This window comes from Myotis lucifugus, unplaced genomic scaffold (assembly GCF_000147115.1).
Source record: "Myotis lucifugus unplaced genomic scaffold, Myoluc2.0 scaffold_66, whole genome shotgun sequence".
In the NCBI taxonomy this organism is placed as follows: Eukaryota; Metazoa; Chordata; class Mammalia; order Chiroptera; family Vespertilionidae; genus Myotis; species Myotis lucifugus.
The window spans coordinates 3,550,991-3,574,572 of NW_005871114.1; the positions used below are offsets into that span (position 1 = coordinate 3,550,991).

Below are 23,582 nucleotides of genomic sequence, written 5' to 3' on the forward strand. Positions count from 1 at the left end.
CATGAATCTCACAGAGGTAACCTGTCAGGCAATAGTTATGAAGCCAAAAGTGTTTAAAAAAAAAAAATTCAAGAATCACCAACCATTGAGCGCCGGAAGGTCCTGGGAAATTCGGCATTGCACAAACACCCCCGGAGAGCTGGCCGAGGGTCAGGAAAGCGCCGGCATTACACAGAAAGAGTAAGTTTTTCTCGGCCCTCAAGACTTAACGGAAGAAGACTACCAAAAAAAAAAACAACCCACAAAAAAACCAGTCTAACACAACAATGAGGTACCTACGTGAGGAGAGGCACAAAATGCAGAGAGGTGATTGACACATCGAGTCCTTTCGTTCTCAGATGAGGAGCCCAACTTCCCACTTTTAAGGAAATCCGGAAAGAGTCCAGGTGGCTATAGGGCTCTTGATGGTGACCCCTAGATTCACAGAGCCAGTCGATTATCCGCCCCGGGACACTTCGGCAACGTCAGGCCGGGACCGTGAGACTGTCCCCGCGAGGGGGCGTCCGCCCTAGCCGGTCCACGGAAGTCCCGCCCCCCACTTCCGGCGGAGAAGGGGCGGGGCCAGCAGCAGCTTCCGTTCTGCAGTGTCGCGGCGGCGACACGTGTGTCTCCCCGTCAGGATTTCTGGATCATCCCTACCCCTGGAGAGTTTGTGGCGCCGGAACGCCTTTCAGCTTTAAGGATGAAGGCGGTAAGGGTCCTCAGAAGCCCGGTCCCCGCGGTTTAGGGGTCCCTTTGGCTGAGAGTCGCTGCCTGGTGTAGCTTTCCTGGCGGTTTTCGCTCTTGTTTAGGGGGCGGTGGCCTAGATTCGGGGCTCCCTCTTGGTGCAGGGCATCGTCCGCATCCCGGTCCTTACACCTGCGTTTTCCTTCATGGCCCATTGTGATCACGCTCGGCTTCGGTAGCCACGATGAGACGAGCACCGAGTCTTGCATCCCTAGGATGTCAGACATTGAAGGGTTCCTTCAAGACTGTGTTTCGAACCCCTTATTTTACAGAGGAGAAGCAGGGTCCTGTTCTCAGTGGAGTTATAGTGTGAGTCATAGGATTCGATACGAGTCCTTCCCTCCAAAGGGTAAGAAGATAGGAAAGCAAGTGCTCTGCTCCGGTTCTTGCAGAAAATTAGCCCTAGGGTTTGGATTTCTGAATAAGGGGTCACCATCAAGAGAGTTGGAATCCAAAGACCGGAATTCAGTATTGCCTTTCTTAGTTTAAGGGTCTTTGACACGTCGCATAATCCTTAAGCCATAGCTTCAGCAGTAATGTCAGGATAATGGCAATCATTGCTTAACTAGGCTGTTGGAGGTAGAATGTTGGAGAACAGTGTAAACAGTAAAGTAATATGTAAATGTCAGTTATTGTTAAAGACAGCCAGCATTTTGCTGAGTATGCTAACGTAATTAAGATAGCCTTGAATAATTTGCAATTACATCATGGTTCTTAACCTTTTTGGGGGGTCTTAGACCCTTTGAGCAGCTGCGGATTCTGGTCACAATAAGACCCATGGTTGAATAACTGAGGCTCAAGTGCCATTCTGTGGGATAAATGCCTTAGTTTGGTTTTAGCTCTTATATGCAAGATCTTGGCTGTGAGACATTATAATTGTGGAATTGGTCTAATGAAATTTATAATAAATTCGCTTTCATCTGATTTTTAAAATAATAATAAATTATTGGTTATGCAGCATTCCTCCTGTTATTGTTTTCCAGAGAAGAAATAAAAAACAGGTCCCAAGCTTTTAGGAAGTTGCTAAAACTAGTAAAGTCAAACTTGAAAACAAGCTAAAAAAACAAGCAATTTTAAACACAAAGCAATCTCAAGAAGTACCGAAAAGAACAGCGGAAACTAAGGCAAGCTGTAAAAGATGCTGTGTCTAAGAAACCCATTCCACTGGAGGACCCGAAGAAAAAACGGCCAGGTAATTGTGAAAGCATTCATGTGCTCTCATTTCCATTGATTTGTTCTAAAGTGCTTTTCTAAAATGTTCCAGTAATTGCATTCTATTAATCACTCTTGGTCACACATCCTTCTTAAGAGTAGGTAAGGACAGTAGTCCTATATGCTTTCTAATTTTATAGTCAGTATAGGAAAACATGTCAATATAGTACTCATTGTGAGAAAGAGCGAGACTAGCCTCTGCTTGTGGTATGTCTAGAAAGCAGATCTGAGGATACAATACCTGGGATCACAAACTCAGAAGGGCCCTGTAAATAAATACTAGTGAATGCCAGGCAGCATGCCATGCCACGTTCCCATCCACTGGCAGTTAGCTAAGGTAAGAACACTGCTTTTCTCTGGTGTGTTTTTCAGTGTTGCTGAAATTCATTTCGTATTCTGAACGCCTGGCTTTCTTTTCATTCGGAAACTTGGAGTAAAATTGCTCTGTAAATGTCGGGGTTATTTTTGTAAAACTGTCCAAGAACTCCAAGTACTCAAAACAGGTAGGGAATATGACCATTTTGAGTCAGACCAGTTCTTCTACAATGTTACTGATACTTTCAGAGTAGTTATATTTGACTATACCGGAATATTCAGTCTTCCCATGTGCTTCTCATTCTCTGAATCCTGACCTATTTAGTTTGATCTTTTGGCAACATATTATTATGATATGTAAAAGGTCATGGGCATGGAAGCCAGGAAACTCGGGCTTTTTCTCTTGATTTTGTTACTTAATAGCAATGTGACCCTAAATTAGCCAGGTATTTAATCTCCAGGTATTTAATCTGTAAAAACATGTGATGGTTGAGTTAGATACTTCTAAATATCTCTTCCATCTAAATTTCTGTAGAATTTAAAAAGCGTGATGTGGGCCCGGCCGGTGTGGCTCAGTGGTTGAGCATTGACCTATGAACCAGGAGGTCACAGTTCAATTCCCAGTCAGGGCATATGCCTGGGTTGCGGGCTTGATCCCCAGTGTGGGGCATGCAGGAGGCAGCCGATCTATGATTCTCTCTCATCATTAATGTTTTTATCTCTCTCTCCCTCTCCCTTCCTCTCTGAAATCAATAAATATATATATATATATATATATATATATATATATATATATATATATATATATATATAAAATAAAAAGCATGATGTGTTAATAATTGTATTTGGCCAAAAGAGGTGCAGTGGAAGTAACTGAATGAGACTGGAAGAACAAAAGGTTGTGGTCAGAGAGGGGGGTGAGGACTTGGATTAGGGACGTGGCCTTTGGAGGGGGCAGCTGAAGTGGAATGGAAGTGAAAGTCATTGGCGATCAGATGAAGCTAAGGGGCTAAGTCACTGGTTCTCAAATGTGCTAGAAGACATTGTAGAAAGTGTGGAGACATTTGTTTTTTATTCTTAGAGTGACCTGGGAATGATCCTGGCATTTAGGTTTCAGGGGTCAAAGATGCTAACATTTTGCTTAGCCTATGATACCCTTGTATATAACAAAGAATTGTCCTACCCATCACGTGACTAGTGCTCCCATTTAGAAATACTGGGCTAAGGTATTAGAAAAGCATACGTTTTTCCTGCTGTAGACACAAAAATGGAGAATTTCTTCATCTCTAATACATATTTCTGATTTTGTGTGTAACAGGTAAAAGGATTGAGAGGGAAGAGGAGGAAGAAGAGGAAGCCCTACCTTTAGATATGATGGATGAAGATGACTTACAGTTAATGAAGGATTTAGGACAAAGAGCATCTTTTCTAACGAGAGATCTTTCTTCTAGGTAATAACTTCATTTAGATAATAATCATTCACATCCTTTCAGCGTTAACAACTTGGTTCTGAATTTTACTTAGGTGGTTAGTGCAGAACTTCAGCTCTGAACACAATGTTTACAAAGAGTAAACCCTATTTATTATTCAGATTATTTCCTAAATAAAGGACGTTCATGAATAAAACAAGCTGATTTTATTTAGTGTACATCTTTATTTCGTCTGAGTCTGAATAGTGAATGGGGAAGAATGCTATTCTTTGTTTGAGGAATTGGCAGAACATTCCCGAGTTCTTTATGGCTGTGATCTCAATCCTCCTTACTCTGTGAGTGGGTATTATTCCCATTTACAGAGAGGAAACTGATGCTTCCCCGCAACTCGTAGATCTGAAATTTAAACTTAGATCTTTTTAACTCCTAAGTCTGTGCTATGCTCTAAAAGTTTTGGGGAACGCAGTATAGCATGATGTCCCTGTTAGCTCTGTGGCATATTCTTCAAAAAGAATCTGCTGCAGCTTTCATCTTAATTTTGCATCTAAAGGGAAAACTAGATATAGCCATAGTTTGAGTCTTTGTGATAGACTGTAAAATTAATTTATTCATTTACTATTTAAGTGCTTGGTTTAGGTGCTAATATTTATATACCTAGTGAAGGTTTGACTAGTGGTTAATTTTTCTGTGTTTTAAAAATGGTAGGTCTCTAGGTTCCTTTTTAAAATATTAAAACTGAAAATTAAATTTTTTTCTACAGTGAACCTGTTCACGCCAAGAAACGAAAGCATGAGAACATTATAGATAAATATGAAAAAATACCACGATCTCTGCAAACTGCACCAGAGAAGGAATTGATTCACTTGCTTCCTATCAAAGATAAAAGTGGTATAATCCCACAGACCAGGGAAAAGCCAGGTAAGTCAGTTACAATTTTAGCTCCTTAAAAATATCACATTTCTTTCCATAAAAATTTAATTTAATTTTGACTTTTACCTATATCTACAAAATAGAAGTAGCTACAGTTAGTCATATAGCAAGCTGATGATTTTGGCCAGAAATACAGTTGATTATCTTAGGTGTCTATTGTACTGTGAGTATAACTGAAGCTATAAGGTTAAGGTGATTTTAGAGTATTTTAGCAAATTCTCTTGTTTCTAAAAGTAGAGCATATTAGTCCTCCTTTATTAGCCTTTTTTTCTTATATGAATCTTTTTTCTTGTGAAATACAACACACAGAAAAATCCAGAAATCAAAGATGTGAAGTTACGTGGTTTATCACAAAAAACACACCCATAAAGCTACCATCTGGGCAAGAAACGAATACTGCCAGCACTTAGAAACTTCCCTTGTGCTCCCCTCAATCACTGATTGCTCCCTCCTCACAAAAATAACTACTTTCCTGAGTTTTGTTTTAATCACTTCTATGCTTTTCTTGATAGTTTCACCACTTAAGTATATTATCACATTTTTAATATACATATTTTCCATAGTTCTTGACACTAACCAAGATGAAGAGGATCAAGAAGAGATGGAACTTGAGGAAGGTAATGGGATACATCTTTATAGCTGCTAAATTGTTAATTGAGAATTACATTTTTTGCATAATAAAAGTGAGACAATTTTAGGTAAAATCTGGAATGTGCATTTTGAAGTACTGATTATTTCAAGGTCATTGTAAACATTTTTTCACATTTTTAAAGTTTTATCTGGTGGAATTTGATTGTTGCTTTTTATTATGCAAAAATTTATGCAATTAATATTTGTAATGTGTAGGCATGCATGAAGAGTTTTGTTAATTGAACTGTTTTGAATTCTTTTTAGTTGTAAGTGAAGGACCTGCCTATAAATAACTATTAACTATTTAGCTTTAAATTACAAAAATGATTCTGTGGTATGAAATCATTTTGGTTTGATTAAATGTGGGTTTCTAAAAGCTAGCGTACTTCTATCTAAAGTTAAATGGAAAGAACATATTTTATTGTTTGAAACTATATTGCTTTGAAATTCATGACAGAACAAGCTGGTTAAATTTTACTTCTGCTTCGCAAACCTCACTGATAGTGAAATGACATTATAGGTCAACTATTTTAGGGTTTTCAGTCATCCTTCATAGGCTTGTTGCCGATTATACTTGTGTGTTTATTAAATCCTAGTTCCCTATGAATTTCTTAATGTGAACATATTTTGTGTAGTTCAAAGGACTGAATAGAGTTGAAAACAAAGAATATTCTGTACTTTTTAAAACAACTGAATCAGATTGTCCTTCCCCTTAATTAATATGAATTCTTGTGGGTTTATTAGCATGGCCATTAATAATATGAGCTCTAGAGTCAGACTGCCTGGATTTGAATCCCATTTCTGCTAGGTTTATGAGGATAGGCCAGTTACTTTTCTTTTGCCTCAGTTTCCTGATCTATAGAATGGGGCTATTGATAGTACATGCCTTATGATTGTTGAGAGAATATGAAATAAGGTTCCTGGACACTTGTAAATAAAGGAACGTTTAAGAGGGAAAACCTAATCTGTTTCAGAGATTATTGAAGATCCTATTCGCGAGCTGACCATAGAAGAGCATTTAATTGAGAGAAAGAAGAAGCTACAGGAGAAGAAACTGCATATTGCAGCCTTGGCATCTGCCATATTATCAGACCCAGAAAATAATGTAAGCACTTTTAATTTCCTTAGGTTCTTCACATCAGATATGGTCTAAATGTCTAATATTTTAAGATTCTCTTGTTACCTAAAGTACACACAAAAAGGAAAAGCATTAGCAAAACGTAGTAACTGAGTTAGAATGAGAGAGCAGACAGAACCTTAGCCTAATTCTACATCTGAGCTTCATTTCTTCTGTAATCTCACTAAAGTTTCATAAATGCTCTGAGTCTCTAAATGAAGATATTGGATTTAATGTTGTAACTCATAGTGGTAAGTCTATACAAATTAATTATACTAGGGAGGAGGAAACTACTTGCAAATTTGCTTGACTGACTTTTAGAGTTTATAGTAAGAAACACGCACACAAAAGACAAGAGTAGTTTAGGAATACTTATAAGTATAAAATATTTAAGTGAAATGGATCAGAAAGTTACAATGAATTATCATTGGCCATGAGAACAGTAGTGAAGGTGATGATAGTTATAACTTGTTAACTCAAGAAATCCAAGGTGTAGTCTTGGCTCTTGTAAGTACGGTGTGTTAGAATTTGGGTAAGTTTTTTTGCCAAGATTCATTTTCTTCATCTCTAAAAGGGGGATCGTACCTATATTAAAACATTGTTGTGATGATTGAATGATATGATAGACATGAAGTTATATAAAGTGATACTATTATTTTCGTTATATTGGTGTCCCCAGCATCCTCCTATGACAAATACTTGTTTATTGGACAATAAAGTAGGTTATTTACATTTATAGAAAAAAATTCCTGTGGGGATGCTTTGGAGTAGTAATGGTCCTTTTCTAACAAAGCCAGGAGAGCAGAACCAGGGAGGGGGATTTGGGATATTTCTGATCTGTATCATCTCATTTAATTATTGTCAAACCATGGAGACAAGAGCTATTGATCTCATCTTACAGCTGAAAAATAGAGCTTTTAAAACCTCAAGTGATTTCTTTCAGATTTTAACAGCCACTGGATTGGCACCCAGGTCTTCTAACTCTGGAGCCTCATGCTCTTTTCATAAAAGTTAGGGCGAGCAAATGGAGGTGACATACTTGTCCTGCTCCCTGCTATGGCAAGCATTGTTAATCAGCCAGTGTTGCTTCTCGAGATACCACTCCAGCAGGCAATAGTATTTCATCAAAGCAATGGGCACATTAGTTGAAACCAATTTTTTACTTCTGCGTTGCATCATACAAATATCGTTACATGAATAACTCTGAAGCTTAATTACCTGTGGATGCATTGTACTAATTCCTGGTTAACTTGTATATGTGTGATTACACAACATATGATTGGTGTATATATAACAATATTTCAAAAAGTATTTTTAGTGAAATAAGACACACTTGCATTAAGAAAATCCAATTAAAAAGATTTTCTTAAAACAGGTAAATTAACAAATTTAAACTATTTTTTAAGTCTGTATTTTACAAAAACATGGTTACTTTGTAACTTCAGTGACTTATCTGTCAGTAGTGGCAGTGTTGAGTTGTTTATAGCTTGACTAGACTCTTGGAGTCATTGTGTGAATTCTAGTTACTGGGCCAGATGTGGAACTGTTGCTTTTGCTCACGATTGTTCTGTTATTATTTCTCTAGCCTGATGAGTAATTTCTTTTAACAGGTTAAAAAACTGAAAGAATTACGTTCCATGCTGATGGAACAGGATCCTGATGTGGCTGTTACTGTTCGAAAGCTGGTGGTCATTTCTCTGATGGAGTTATTTAAAGACATTACTCCTTCATATAAAATTCGGCCCCTAACAGAAGCAGAAAAATCTACCAAGGTATGCTAACTATAATTACTGTACTATAGAAAATAAGCTGAAAAGTTTGGAGAGCTAGAGATGGGAGAAACAGGGTGGTTGTTTTTTTTTTTGTTTGTTTGTATTGTTTGGTTGGTTTTACATGACCTAGTATACTAGGCACTCAACATTTTGTGCTAATTTTTGGATTTCAATATGTTGATGTTAAAACGTGATTGATATTTTGGTCTTTTCAGATCCGCAAAGAAACCCAAAAATTAAGAGAATTTGAAGAAGGGCTTGTTAGCCAATATAAATTTTATTTGGAAAATCTGGAGCAAATGGTTAAAGGTATATTAAACATCTTGAAAGCATGTAACATACTTAGCTTTGGTCAGGAAGGTGAATTCTCTATTCTGTGCTGTGTGTTGGCTGTCAGTATAGTGTATGGTCAGGAGCAGAGTCTCGAGTCAGACTTTCTGGTTTCAAATCTTGGCTCATCACTTAACACCTATGTGATGTGCAAATCATTTTTTAAAAAATATATATTTTATTGATTTTTCACAGCGAGGAAGGGAGAGGGATAGAGAGCTAGAAACATCGATGAGAGAGGAACACCGATCAGCTGCCTCCTGCACACCCCCCAGTGGGGATGTGCCCGAAACCAAGGCACATGCCCCTGACCAGAATCGAACCCGGGACCCTTCGGTCCGCAGGCCGACGCTCTATCCACTGAGCCAAACTGGTCAGGGCATGTGCAAATCATTTAATCTTTCTGTGCTTCCGCTTTTCTAGCTGTCAAGTGGGAATAATACTAGTCCTTAACTCACAGGATTGTTGTGTAAAACTAAATGAATTAATAGATACAAAGTGCTTACAACTATGCCTAGACTGTATTAAGGACTGTATTTTGTCAGTTATTAGTATTGTTGCAGTCCTTTACCTAGTAAGTAGTTGTATGTGTCTTAATTCATAAATGGTTGGAATTTATTGTGTTGTTTTTTTTTAAAAATATGTTTTTATTGACTTCAGAGAGGAAGGGAGAGGGAGAGAAAGATGGAAACATCAATGATGAGAGAGAATCATTGATCGGCTGCCTCCTGCGCGCTCCCTACTGGGGATGAAGCCCACAACCCCTGCCTGAGCCCTGACTGGGTATTGAACTGTGACCTGGTTCATGGGTCGATGCTCAGCCATTGAGCCACACCAGCTGGGCTGATATATGTATCTTTTAAAAAACATGGAAAGCCAAGACTCTGGTAATTGTGATTAGAGTCAGAGGGTGGATGGTGGAGAAACATTTTGATGATGACCTTTGTCTTGTCTAAGGATAGATACAGCTCATATTTAAGAATTTGCGTGGTAGGTTGAGTTTTATCGCATATTACTGTAAAAGAAAGGTAATTAGCTGAAGTTTTGACCAATGAGTAAAGTAAGTAATTAGAGTTATCTTTTTATTAGACTGGAAGCAGAGGAAGCTGAAGAAAAGTAACGTAGTTTCCTTAAAGGCATACAAAGGACTGGCAGCGGTGGCTGTGAAGAGCCTGTGTGAGCTGTTGGTGGCACTGCCTCATTTCAACTTCCACAACAACATCATCGTCCTGGTTGTCCCTCTCATGAATGACCTGTCAAAACCGGTGGGCTGCTCTAAACGATTGTTGCTGTTGGGCTTAACAGAAAATTATAGACCATCTGGCTTTTTTTCTCTCAAAAAATTTTTGGAGCTGAAATAGAATCACTTTACTAAACACTGTTTCTTGAAGAAAACTATTTGATCCCTGTAAGTTTAGTGCAGAGGCTTTGAACAGGAGACAGTTTTGCCCTCCAGGGGGCATTAGGCTGCGCCGACCCCCAGTTTTGATTGTCAGGACTGTGGTGGTTGGGGTGTTAACTGCCTTGTCGTGGATAAAGGCCAGGCATCTAAATATCCCACAATGCACAGGATAGCTCCCCACAACAAAGAATTCTCTGGCCCCAAATGTCAGGAGTGCTGAGGCTGAGAAACGCCAGTTCAGTGTGACATTTTGTTTTTCAGATATCGGAAATGTGCTGCGAGGCAGTTAAGAAACTTTTTAAGCAAGATAAGTTAGGCCAAGCTTCCCTTGGAGTGATCAAAGTGATTTCTGGATTTGTGAAGGGCAGAAATTATGACGTTAGGCCAGAGGTAAGTTTTTCGCATTTTACTTTACACGTGTTTTTTTTTAAAATTACGAAGTTAATTTTCAGTTGCCATGAGGTATTTATGTTTCTAAATTACAAAGTTAATTTTCAGTTGCTATGAGGTATTTATTTATAGAAGTGTGTAAAGTAGAAAGGGAAAATACTCAATTCCCCAAATGAAATCTCGTCATATAGTTTTGGTGGCTTAGCTCACAATTTCTACTGTTCTAGTTCCTAATTTCAGCCTTGCTTTGCCATCAGATCCCTTTCATTAAAGCTGATAATTTTAGTTGAACTGCGAAAATTATAAATATTGTACTTAAGTAGAGAACGTATTTGGTGTCTTTATTCAGAATTGTAGAGTGATCAGATAATAAGGCTTGAACATGAAACTTGGTCACAGGGAAACACTTTCATTTTAGTGATGTTAGAATTATAAACTGCATTCTTTAATTTGGGTTTTTAAAGTGTACAATGTGATGATTTAATATACGTATACATTGTGAAATGATTACCACAATCAAGTTAATTAAGACATTCATCACCTTTCATGGTTACCTTTTTTCCTGTTTGGTGAAAATACTGAAGATCTACTCTCTTAGCAAATTTCAAGTATATGACACAGTATTATTAACTATAGTCACCATGCTGTACTTTAGATCTCCAGAACTTACATATCTTCTAACTGAAAGTTTGTATCATATGATCAACATTTTTCCATTTGGTAAATGGGAAATTAAAGCTGGTTTAGAAATACCTAATTTATGCCCTAGCCAGTTTGACTCAGTGGATAGAGCCTGTGGACTAAAGGGGCCCAGGTTTGATTCCGATCAAGGGCATAATGCCCGGGTTGTGGGCTCGTTCCCCAGTAGGGGGCGGGCAGGAGGCAGCCAATCAATGATTCTCATCATTGATGTTTCTATCTCTCCCTCCCTCTCCCTTCCTCTCTGAAATCAATAAAAAAATATATATATATTTTAAAAAAAGAATAAAAAGTAATACCTAATTTATATCCCCTCCTCCAATATTGGTTCAAACCTTTTTCTGGCCTGTCTACTCTTTGACTCCTGTCTGCCAATACCAAGGAATGTGCTCTTTCTTCGTTGTTGTCATCAAACTGCAGAATAATATTACTTGTATTTAGCCAAATAGTAGTTGTGCTTTCATAGACACAAGTTATCAAATATATTTGGCAAAAAGATAACAGATGTTTATGTGAAATGTGATAGAAGATAGTTCAAAGGTGTTTTTTTCTCTTTCTTTCTTTGCACTAAGGGAGGAAATAACATTGTTAAGTGCATATTTTTCTGTATAAAGTTTTTGAAGGCAATATAAACTTAATACTTACATTTGTGTCTTCTTCAATATTAGATGCTAAAAACATTCTTGTGCCTAAGAATCAAGGAAGTAGAAGTGAAAAAAGATACAGAGGACATTAATAAACCAAAAAAGTTCATGACTTTTAAGGAAAAGAGAAAAAATCTATCAAGAATGCAGAGAAAGGTTTGATTTATTTCTTTTTTTGTTTTGATTTTAGATTAAAATTATAGTATAAGAACAAGTAAAATCATAATTATAACTATTTAGAGAATTTAATCTTCCCAGTTATTACAAAGAAATACTTTATTAAATCCATTTAAACTGATAATTACTGGAAGGAGAGCAATAGATAAAAAGATTTTCTTGCCATGCTGGCATTTACCTTCATCTGAGATTCCTTGTGACACACCAGGGTCTTTCCTTAACAGAAAGGATGTCTTCTGGTGAAGTTAGCAACAAAGTGGGTTTTTGTTCATTGAATCATGTTTCTTTATTGTATTTGAAACCTTTGTTTATTTACTATTAGACCCTGGGCACATTTTTTTGTTTTTAATGTTGAGAAATGGTACCTGTCTTGCCAAGTCTTTGTGCAGTTGAAATAAGATAATGTATGTAAAAAAAAAAAAAAATAATGTATGTAAAGCAGCAGGCAGCGTGCATAGCCCGGCATGCTTTATAAACGTGAGTTACCACTGCCACCATCTGTTGTCATCATTTCCCCAACATTTCTAAACAGTTTATTAGGGTTATCAAATTGCTTATAAAAACAAAATAAAAAATAATTTCCAGGATATCCATTTTTGCATGTGTCTACAAATTTTGAAAACATGACAGAAATATCAAATTAGACTTAATCACTAAACAAATGAAGGTAAATGTTTTCATTATTTATACCATACTATCCTAACGGAAGTTGGATACATAACTATGGTGGGGAAACAAAGGCCCAGCTCTTTATCAGCCTCACATGAGGGAAGGAAACTGTTTCTCAGGCAGTCCCCTATGGCTCAGGCAGCTTAGCAACCATTGTTCGCTGCTCTTAGAGCGGAAGGAAGTGGAAACAGATAGATATTTTGTTGAATTTCTATATAGTATCTGGCTTTACGCATTGTATATAAAGGAGTTTGGGAAATTTTGGTGATGACTTGCTTCTGTGTTGTAGATGATTTAACAATAAGAATTATTTCTGGGCTCAGCATATTCTTCCTTTTTTGAAAAAAATTAAATTATAGAAAACTACAGAGGATAATATAGCATATCCCATGTATTCCCCTTTCTGAATGAGCAAATATGAAGACTTCAGTTTTTTTCTTGAAAAGAAAGAAACCATTGTTAGAGTTAGAATCCCCTGTGGTCTCCCTATTTCTTTCTAGTGCCTTCCTCCCAGGAGGCCACCGCTGTCATAAGTTTGGTTGGTGTATGCTTCTTATCCATGCTTTTCTGCTTTTGCTTATATTTGCATTCATAGAGAAGCTGTGGTATTATTGTATGTTTCACAGTACTTCCGTATTTTATCTCTCTGAAGGTTGCTGTTTTCACTCTATGGGATAATACATACTCTTTATTTTTCAATCTATTTTCAGTGGAAAAAAGCAGAAGAGAAACTAGAGCGAGAGCTTCGGGAGGCGGAAGCTTCAGAGAGTACTGAGAAAAAACTGAAACTGGTAGGCAGTTCCCCTATATCAGCGACTTTCAACTGGTGTGCTGCAAGAAATTTTAAACATGCAATTCCTGACTATTTAGTCAGGGGCACTGACCTGTTTTCCCTTTCAGTGGTTCTCAACCTTCTGGCCCTTTAAATACAGTTCCTCATGTTGTGACCCAACCATAAAATTATTTTTGTTGCTACTTCATAACTGTAATGTTGCTACTGTTATGAATCGTAATGTAAATATCTGATACGCAGGATGGTCTTAGGCGACCCCTGTGAAAGGGTCGTTTGACCGCAAAGGGGTCGCGACCCACAGGTTGAGAACTGCTGCCTTAGATTGTAAAAAAAAAAAAAGACAACAGCCTGCAAAACAGTACCTATCCAGTGTGAATGAATCAAAATTATACGTGTGTTTTTTTGTTTTGTTAGATTGGCAAAAGATATATTTTTTTGGTGTACTGCAGAATTCTAGTAGTTTATATGTGCCATGAGATGAAAAAAGGTTGAAAATCGCTGTCCAGTGCTTTTTAAAATGTTTTGTTAAACTACTTTAGGGACTTATTATTTCAACTTTTGGTTATATAATTTTGGTTTATTTCATGAAACTTAGATATGAGATGTACAAGAAATTATCATGTGATCAGTGCTGGTTTTATGAAATCACAGGATGTGTACCTTCATTCTGTTAAAGCTTCACTTTGTGAAAGCTCCTAAGATTGCATTGTTGGGAGGGAGGGGAAGGGGTAGAAAGGTTGAGCTTTGATGATAGTTACAGTAATTCAGGAGAAAGTGTACTGGGTTGTACTGACGACATGTTGTCTGTTCCTTTGGCCAGCACACGGAGACATTGAATATTGTGTTTGTAACTTACTTCAGAATACTGAAGAAGGCCCAGAGGTCCCCTCTCCTGCCAGCAGTTCTAGAAGGTCTTGCCAAGTAAGGGCTGTGTAGGTTGAAACCTTTTAGATTCTTTCTAAGTAATAAGAACGAAGTAACCATGAGTTTTGGTCAGGGTTTCCTAATGATGACTCGTGTCCTTCTCAGTTCTCTTTTTCTTGGTCACCAGCCTTTCCTTGCTTTATTTTTATTTGGCTGCTCTGGAAGGATTCTCATGTACTTGGGTTATATAATTGTTAGACCAAAGGGTATGTCCATTTTAAATTTTGATAAATATTGCCAAACTGCATCCCAAAAAGATTGTTCCAGTAGACGGGGAATGTGTGACCTCTAGGTCCTTTCCTGTTCTAAGATTTACATGGTGTCAAAGGCTCTTGCATTAATTTTTTTTTTTTTTTTTGTCAAGCATTCTTTTTTTTATTTTTTTTTATTTTTATTTTTTGATTTAAGATTTTTTTTTATTCTTTTTAAAAAAAATATTATAATAAGTATTACAAAGGGTATTACATATGTGTCCTTCCCCCACCCCCCGCCCTTGACAATCCCTGCCCTCCCTTACCCCCCAGTGTCTTATGTCCATTAGTTATGCTTATATGGGCTCTTGCATTAATACTGAAGAGACATCCTTGAACTAGTTCAGGGCCTAATCTTTTGTAATGTGTAGAGCCCTCTGACGTTTAGTAGCGCCCATGATTCTTTCTCTTTAACTCTAGTGGGTGATCTCAGTTATTTCTAGAAATAGAGGCCCAGGCCAGTCCTGTGACTTAACTTAGGATCATAAAGGTAATTCATTGCAGAGCCTGAACTAGACACCAGCTTCAGCTTCTTTGTCCTTAAAGCTTTCATGGGGTCCATATTCTGATAAATAGCAGAATCTTTCCTCCTTCCTTCTTCCCACCACCCGTGTTCCTGGAAGCTGATGCTGCTTGCGCTCTTAGTGCTTAGAACAGTGCTGGACGCCCGGTAAACTTTCTTCGGGGAAGCTGTTTGCTCTTAGCAACTTCTTCCCCAGGGCGGAAGTATTTTTGAAATACTGTATTAGTTTGTTTAGTGCCTCATATGTTCCTGCTGAGTATAGTGTCCAACTATGGATTGTCAAAAGGTCAGTCTGAATGAATGAGAAGTAAACAGTCTTCTCTATCATCTCTATCAGCTAACACTTGGAATAAGGAATATTAAAATTACAAATTTAAAGTCAAGTTTAATTTGTGGCTGCTTTATTTCTGTTCTTAGGTTTCCTTTTAACTATGTTTTGTTTGATTTTTAGGTTCGCTCACCTTATAAACGTGGAGTTTTTTGATGATTTATTAGTAGTTCTACATAGTCTCATTGAGTCTGGTGTAAGTATCTCTATTAATGAATTACTTTTTAAGATATAAATGGTATTATTCTTCTTAATATCTTTTTTTTTTTTTAAGGACCTAAGCTATCAAGAAAGTCTTCATTGTGTCCAGACCGCTTTTCATATTCTTTCTGGGCAAGGTCAGATATCTTCATAATCAAGTTTTGTTTGCTTTAGCTTTGGAGGCTGTAACATTTCTAATTGGTGTTTGTTGTCATTTCAAAAGGTGATGTTCTGAATATTGATCCAATGAAGTTCTATACACATCTCTACAAAACACTGTTCAAGTTACATGCAGGTACATATGTTTAGATAATGTGTCTTTAATAAATAGTTCCTTTAAGAATACGTTGTGACCAGAATAATAGCCAATGAACAATGAGAAATAGGAACTGGTGTATGAAGTGCGGGCCTGCCAGTGCCACTCGTGTATGCAACCTCACGTAAGACAGGGAGAGCGAGAACCGGGGAGAATTGACTGGAGATGCAGGACAGCCCTATGTCATGGGCTGGGGCGTGATGTGGGACCTGTGACAGTTGAGCTTGGGTCTCTGGGGTAGGTGAACTTGGATCATGGAAAAGTAATGAAGGGTCTGTCTTGCTGTTTCAGGTGCTACCAATGAAGGGGTTGAGATTGTGCTCCAGTGCCTCGATGTCATGCTCACCAAGCGCAGAAAGCAGGTTTCTCAGCAGCGAGCCCTGGCCTTCATCAAGCGCCTCTGCACCCTTGGTCTTCACGTCCTTCCCAACTCAAGCATTGGCATTTTAGCAACTAACAGGATATTAATGCATGTGAGTGGTGATACACTGAAGAGAGCTAAGTTCTGGCAGTGCCACGATGGTGTTTTGTTTGGTGTGTGTGTGTCCATCCGTTCCACTCCCCCGTTACATTATTATTTAGTTAGAAGTAATTCACACCTTCCCGGGCACTGTGGCTCAGTGGTTAAGTGTTGACCCATGCACCAGGAGGTCACCAGTTCGATTCTGAGTCAGGGCACGTGCCCAGCTTGCAGGCTTGATCCCCAGCACGTGCCATACAGGAGGCAGCAGATCAATGTTTGTTTCTCTCTCATTGATATTTCTCTCTCTCTCTCTTCCTTCTTCTCTCTCTAAAATCAATAAAAACATTAAAAAAAGTAATTCACACCTGTAACAAAATCATATGATAAAGGAAGTCCGTTAAGTTACAAAAGGAAAGCATTCGGCCCCTCTTGACACTCTCCAGAGGTTACAAGTTTTACCATTTGGTGGGTGTCCCAGCTCACTTTATTTTTTTTTTAAATGGGAGGTTTTTTTGTTTTTTTTAAAATATATTTTATTGATTTTTTACAGAGAGGAAGGGAGAGGGATAGAGAGCTAAAAACATCGATGAGAGAGAAACATTGATCAGCTGCCTCCTGCACACCCCCTACTGTGGATGTGCCCGCAACCAAGGTACATGCCCTTGACCGGAATCGAACCTGGGACCTTTCAGTCCACAGGCCGACGCTCTATCCACTGAGCCAAACCGGTCAGGGCTCAGCTGACTTTTTAAAAAATTCATATATAAACACACCAAACACACACAAACAACATAGCTTATTTTTTTTTTTAATAGAAAGGGGTTGTGGGGATTATGGTATTCATATTGTTCTATAATATTTTTTTAACACTTAATGGTGATGAACACATTTTTGTGTAGGTACAAATATAACTACCTTGTCTCTTTAATGAGTAAATGAGGTTGTTTGTTTAACACCTATAGTTCTTACTATGTGACTGCCACTGTGAAAATGTGTTACAAAACTTAACTTGCTTAATTTTCATGAGAGCTTTGTGAAGTAGCTACTATTATTGTTCCCATTTTATAGATGGGGAAAAGTGAGGTCCAGAGGAGGAGTGACTTGCCTAAAGTGATGCTGCTACTAAGAAGTGGCAGAGGTGGGCCCTAACCGGTTTGGCTCAGTGGATAGAGCATTGGCCTGCGGACTGAAAGGTCCCAGGTTCGATTCCTGTCAAGGGCATGTACCTTGGTTGCGGGCACATCCAGAGTAGGAGGCGTGCAGGAGGCCGATGCTTCTCTCTCATCGATGTTTCTAACTCTCTATCCCTCTGCCTTCCTCTCTGTAAAAAAATCAATAAAACATATTTTAAAAAAAGAAAAAGAAGTGGCAGAGGTGGGATTCAAATTCAGGCAGTCTGGCTTTTATATTTTGTATTTTTCTTTTCATGGGCATACAGATTGTTTTTGCTATTAACAAATAATGCTATAGTGAATAGCGTTATGTGCATCTAATGTAATTATTTCTTTAGGAAAGATTCCTAAAAGTGGGATTGCTGGGTGAAAAGAATATTCTATTTTCTCTTGCAAGATAAAATAAATTCTTTTCAGAGCAAGCCAAGAAAATACTCTTTTGCAGTTTTTGTTCTTTTATGGTAAAAGCTTAAATTTACAAAATTAAAACTGGGTATGAAGTTCATGGGCTTATAGCTCTTCTATAGCCATAAAACCAAATGAAATTTAAGTATAAATAAACGTGCAGAACCCAGTAACTGTCTTTAAACTAATAACATTAATATAATTAATCCTTATGTGACATTTTTGCAGACTTTCCCCAAAACAGACCTGTTGCTTGACAATGAGTCTCAGGGAAGCGGGGTTTTCCTTCCTGAGCTGGACGAGCCCGAGTACTGCAATGCCCAGAACACCGCTCTGTGGGAGCTGCACGCTCTGCGGGTAAGCCTGCCCCTCCCTCTCACTGTGCGAGCAGTTGTGTTCAGCTTTTCCCAGTAGTTGTTGCCAGAGTACTTAGTGTATTTTGCTCTGGGTCCACCTTTCCTAGAATTTGTGTTTTAATAGCCTACATTTCACTTTGCTTTTCCTACTCTAAGATGTTGAAATACATTTTTTAAGAAAGCTGAAAACGACAGTTTTGTGGGGTAGAATTTGTTGGAATCTTTCCCGTCCCAGACACATTTGTATTGGCTCCCATCCAGGGAGACATTACAGGCCCACCCGCCAGTGTCGATAGGGTTTCACCTACGTTGTGGTCCTACGGTGTGGCCGGCGTTACAGTGAGACTCAGAAAATACGGTTCAGGAAGCCTGTTGTATACAACTTTTTCCCTGTGAAAGAGAAGTTGCTTTTTGATTTTCCTTTTCCTACTGTAAAAGTGAGACACTGCTATGTCACTGGTGACTTGCTCATCAGATTTGTGTTGTAATCCTGTGAACAAAGGTAGTGTTTTTCCTGTAGTTATGTGGTCCTTATGAATCACATATATACATCTATAGTTTTTTAAATTAGTGCTTATTAAATAAAATCTTCACTGTAGCTAGTGTTTTATAAAACACTGACCTGTACAAATGTTGTCCTGTTTCCCCTTTAGCGGCATTTCCATCCCATAGTGCGGAGGTTGGCAGCTCACCTGATCGCGGGAGCCCCTTTGGAAGGCTCTGAAGCACTCAAACCAGAGTTGAGCCGAAGGTAGTAGCTAGCATCGCCTTATTATTAAACCATACATTTCAGTTGATAGGTCTGCACTGGGAGAAGTCTATTTTATAACGTAATAGAGTTAACATGTAAAGTTCTAGCTGGTTATCTGGATTAGGTCTCACTTATATTCCTGAATTGTTCTAGAGAGAAAACATGCTGACTCTGATTTTATTTGTTTGTTTCAGGTAATCACATTTTTTTTTTTACACATACAGATAAGTAGACAGAATAGTGAATCCCCATATGCCCATGACTCCAGTTCAACAGTTAGTAAGACAGTGCTGTATTCGCTTATGTGACGATCCATCAGTCCAATACAATGCGATTCCTTTTCTTTTGAATGGTCCTGGGAGGGCCAGGGAGGGAGAACTGAGGAAAGGGCTTTGGAAACACTTCGCCCAGGAGGCAGCAGTTTCTCTCCTTGGCCTTCTGACCTGCAAGAAGCTCGGATCTCGGCCCCGGCATTCACCTCCCACTCTGGGAGGTTCGGCCAGATGGGGCTATATTGTTTTTACATGGCAGTAATTAGCTGCTTACCCCGCTAAATGAGGCTAAACTCTGCAGTTTTCCATAAATCCTTTTACTTCTGGGTAGGAGAGAGATAACTTTTGGCCATAAAAATTTAAAAATGACCATTTACTTTCTTCCTTCATTCTTTCTACCTGTCTTCCAGCCTTGTTTTCAAAAGGGAGAAAACAGTTCTTTATTACCTTTTTTTCCCCCATGGCAAGTTTTGGTCAGGGCTCTTGAACATTTGCTTCATTTATGCCAGAGGTTTCCTTTTCTGGAGGAAGATGAGCAACTGGTTCATCCCAAAGGCGAGAAAGGAGACGCCTGCTGTTTTTTCCCCAGATGTGGAGCTTGGGGTGTGACCCTAATCACCTCATTGCGTGAACCAACCCCAAATCATCAAGGACTCATTTACATGCCATGGTTATAGACATTTATTCTCTCTGGAGAGTGGTTCTCCTGGCTTTTAATCCAGGCCAACAACTGAAGGGTTGAGCTGTTCGGAATCCATGGAGGATGACTCCGTGCTTTGCTCTTCTGGTTCCTGTGACGGAGTGAAACTCCTTGCATATTGTTTACATAACTGTGGTTGAGCTGGGATTTGGTCACATTGAGTTTGAGCTCTTCTTTCAGCCTTCTCTGTTCAGGCCCGTGTTTCTAAATGTAAACCAGACCTCTGGGAGGTGGAGTTCGTTGGATAATGTTGTCAACACCTGGGAATTTAGGATTTATTTTGTGTGTGTTGATTTGTTGGTTTCAAAAGCAGGCTCATGTTGTATCTTAATGGATGGATTTAGAATAGTGAGTCATTCTCTGGGTACGATTCACTGTTTTCAAGGTACGCAGTGTGGTGGTGTCTCTGTGACTGTGGGTTTCTGTTTGTGACTGTAGATCTGCTATAGAACTCTTTGAGGCTTACAGCATGGCAGCAATGACATTCAATCCTCCTGTGGAAACTTCAAGCTCCAAAAGGAAGGTACGTGGTACTGTTCATTATTTTTTTAGAAGATGAAATCAAAACTAAACTAATATATCTCCTAATAACTGATTCCAATTTGCCTAAGTGTTTATAGGTAGATCTTTTTGTTTTCATGCGTAGTTGGTGATGGTAGGACGGATCTCTGGGGTTGGAATTCTATAGGGACAGTCATGGGACTGTCTCATTCATTCAGTGTAGGGTATGTCCACGCCTGGACCAGCCCCGTCATTATTACGGTTCATAGGTGGTTGGTTTGGTGTTAGCTGTTGCAATTTTTAGCTCTGCTCACAGCTTGGCTTTTGTTGTTGGCATAAGAACTTTTAACTCATACTTTCAATATTTCTTCAGGATAAAGTTTTACAAGGGGATTCATTTTTGAATGAAGATTTAAATCAGCTAACGAAAAGACTTTGCAATGAAGTCGATACTCAGTTGCCTCTGGATTTCACCAAATATCTGAAGACATCGCTACGGTAGCAGAAGGATGAAGAGCCAGTGGACTTGCCTGTGCACTTGTGTATTTGTGCAGACACACATTAAGATAATGGTTCTCTTTTTGTACAGGGAAACTTCCCAGGGAAATTCACCAAGGAGGAAGAGTTACTGCGTGGTGCAGGATTCTGCCCTAATTCTGAAACATCTTTTCGTTGAGAAAGGAGAATCCAACGCCTTTTCCTCCCTTAATGTTTGGAAACTTCTTTCTTAATGATGTTGCCTTTTTGAAATTTAATATACATATTAAGTTAGTTTTTTAAAAAATCTTTGGACTGAATTTATTGGGATGCAGTTGCTAGATTAAAAGGAGGGCAGAGAGCACAGAATAAACGAGACGGTGAGATTGTTTTTTACAGTTCAGCTAGCTACTCTTTATAACTAAATAAATCTATTACTATTACACCACCATAGTTGGAAGTGAGAAAAAATTCTAAATTTGAGTATGTTTCTATGAAAATTTTTGAGAAAAGAAAAAATAGCTTGAAATTGGACACCAGGTTCATTGGCTCTTGCTGGATGGTAGGTACACTTCAAGAAGGAACCTCATCTGACCTTTGAAAAAAGGACAAGTGCTCATTCTGGCTACTTTCAAAGAAAGTTTGAATGTGATTCTGGTCTTCAGAGTTCTTTGCATTTTCTGGCATGCTCTGGAGGGTGGTAGGGGAAGAACTGCCCCACATCTTACCATTCTGTTTTAAGGATAAAGGGTACCCAGGGAAGGGCTTTTTTGTTCTTTTGTCCCTGTATAGGTAAAATGCCTTATTCTTATAATTATAAAGCAATATAATACAGCTGTTACCATATTATAAGAATGGCCTATGAAATAAGTGTTTAATGACCAGGTATAAAAATTTCTCCTGTGAAAAATTGAATAAAACAGCTGCTTTTTCTGCTTCCTAGTCTTGTAATATGAGAATTAAAAAAAAAAAAATCACAGCAGTCCAACTGAGTAGATCAGTTATTGCTTCAGAGCTATAGAAGCCAATGATTTTGGTCTAGTGCTTAATGCTCTTTTTTTTGTCATGAAGTAATGAAAATAGAAAGTTGCATTATCATTCCTGGAGTGGGAATACTAGCTTTAACAGTGCATGTAATCTCTTAGCATGTTCTTGTATGTGGTTTTAAAAAGCTTTTCTAAGATCAGATTTTTTAGGCTTGATTATTTAATGATGAGAAATGTATGATTCAACATATAAATATTTGCTTTTAACCCACCTTTTATAAGTACCGCGCGCTAACCGATTGCGCCACTGGAGCCCCTAACCCACCTTTTAGACATAGCACAAAGTTCAGGAATATTAGGAATAGTTTGGATGACCAAAGCATCTTTCCATATCAGCACAAGTCACCAATACAGGCCACAAATCATTTATTTCCCAAATATAGACACAAACATTTATATTTCACTTTGGCAGTAGAAACTAGGTGAAAAGTAAATTTTAAAATAGAAATTCAACTATTTCACACTTGTATTATGTTTTTAACCCTTTTGTTACATATTTAGAGACTCACAGGACCATAAAGTTATATATCTAGGTTTTGAATATCCTATATGAATTTGAGGCTGAAATATATTTGTGCATTTATTTACATAGCCTTGTATTGAGTTTCATTTTCAGAACTGAATAATGGCAGTCATTAATAATAACATAGGCACACACAAACAGACACACCTTGAGGCTATACTAAGCTACAGCCTTATTCTTTTTTTTTTTAAATGACACATTGGGCACCTACTATGTCTTAGCACTGCTAGGCACATAAAGGTGAAGTGGGGTAATGGAGTCAGACAGCCTCAGTCTCCCATGACCTTGCAACAGTTAAGTCATCCACATGCACAAAATTCAAGATTACCCAGTTCAGTGTCAGAGAGAGTTGTTTCAAAGTTTGGAGACCTGTGTCATCTGACATAGGGGGTTCAGAGGCCTGCTTGATGGCAGGCTTGAGCACAGTATATTCTGGATCTAAGAGACCTATATGAATAGTTGGATAATCATGGAGATTCAGCAAGTATTTCAGAAATATTCACTTCAGGTATTCCTCTGTCAGAATACCTAGCCATCAATCAAGAGCTGCTTTTAAGAAGCTGATGCATGGAGGTGGCAGAGAACACACGAATTGTTAGTGAGCCACTGTATCGGGGAAATGTTGACCCAAGTGCGGACTTTGTGCAAGAGGCGGTCTCCAGTTTCTGATGGCCTTTGAAGGGCCCGGCACTCACCTCTTCTCGCCTCACTGCTGATGTGACAGAAGCAGCTGAAAGGAGTCAGAGGCAGCCACTGGAGAGCGAGCACTTTCCCTACAGGCTGCCTCTCTGCCACGTACAAGGTCAGTCACCAGCCAGGAAAACTGCTCTTCCATTTGCCTGGGAACAGAGCTGTGCAGCTTTGTCTTAGAGTTAACTCAAGTTTACCAGACCAGTATGCAAACTCCGACTACTTTTCAGAATTGAGCAAGGAGAGGTCAACAGAAATGTTGGAGGGGGGATGTACATATATTACAGTAGGGGAGGCCCACTTTCATGAATGAGCCCCCAGTGTCTTCAGAGGCTTCTATGAAGGCAAAATCTGATGAAAAACAAGGCACCTGTAACTCACTTTTGTGAAGTCTAGACCCCATATTTATCCCCATCTGGAGAATCTTTATAAGTAACTGATACTTAC

At 38.6% G+C, this 23,582-nt stretch overlaps 2 protein-coding genes across 3 annotated transcripts in view; one reads left to right on the forward strand and one right to left on the reverse strand.

Moving 5' to 3' along the window:
• Positions 1–464, reverse strand: part of TBC1D12 (TBC1 domain family member 12) — an 85,390-nt gene extending 84,926 nt beyond the window's left edge. The window contains exon 1 of the mRNA XM_023754906.1: positions 280–464. The gene's annotated coding sequence lies outside the window, so the exon portion shown is untranslated. The remainder of the gene's footprint in view (positions 1–279) is intronic.
• Positions 465–558: 94 nt separating this feature from the next.
• NOC3L (NOC3 like DNA replication regulator) lies at positions 559–21,813 on the forward strand. Of its 2 annotated transcripts, XM_006090014.3 has the most exons (21): positions 559–691; positions 1,710–1,918; positions 3,572–3,704; positions 4,444–4,601; positions 5,177–5,230; positions 6,218–6,348; positions 7,971–8,132; positions 8,348–8,441; positions 9,552–9,727; positions 10,126–10,254; positions 11,622–11,753; positions 13,154–13,234; positions 14,057–14,157; positions 15,386–15,458; positions 15,537–15,600; positions 15,687–15,758; positions 16,071–16,252; positions 18,048–18,176; positions 18,829–18,926; positions 20,337–20,421; positions 20,773–21,813. In XM_006090014.3, exons 3-21 carry the CDS (start codon positions 3,625–3,627, stop codon positions 20,899–20,901), a joined length of 2,130 nt encoding a protein of 709 aa, XP_006090076.2. In that variant the 5' UTR covers positions 559–691; positions 1,710–1,918; positions 3,572–3,624; the 3' UTR covers positions 20,902–21,813. The 2 variants fall into 2 exon arrangements, with proteins under 2 accessions (XP_006090076.2, XP_023610670.1); XM_023754902.1 differs by lacking the exon at positions 3,572–3,704.
• Positions 21,814–23,582: the final 1,769 nt, after the last annotated feature.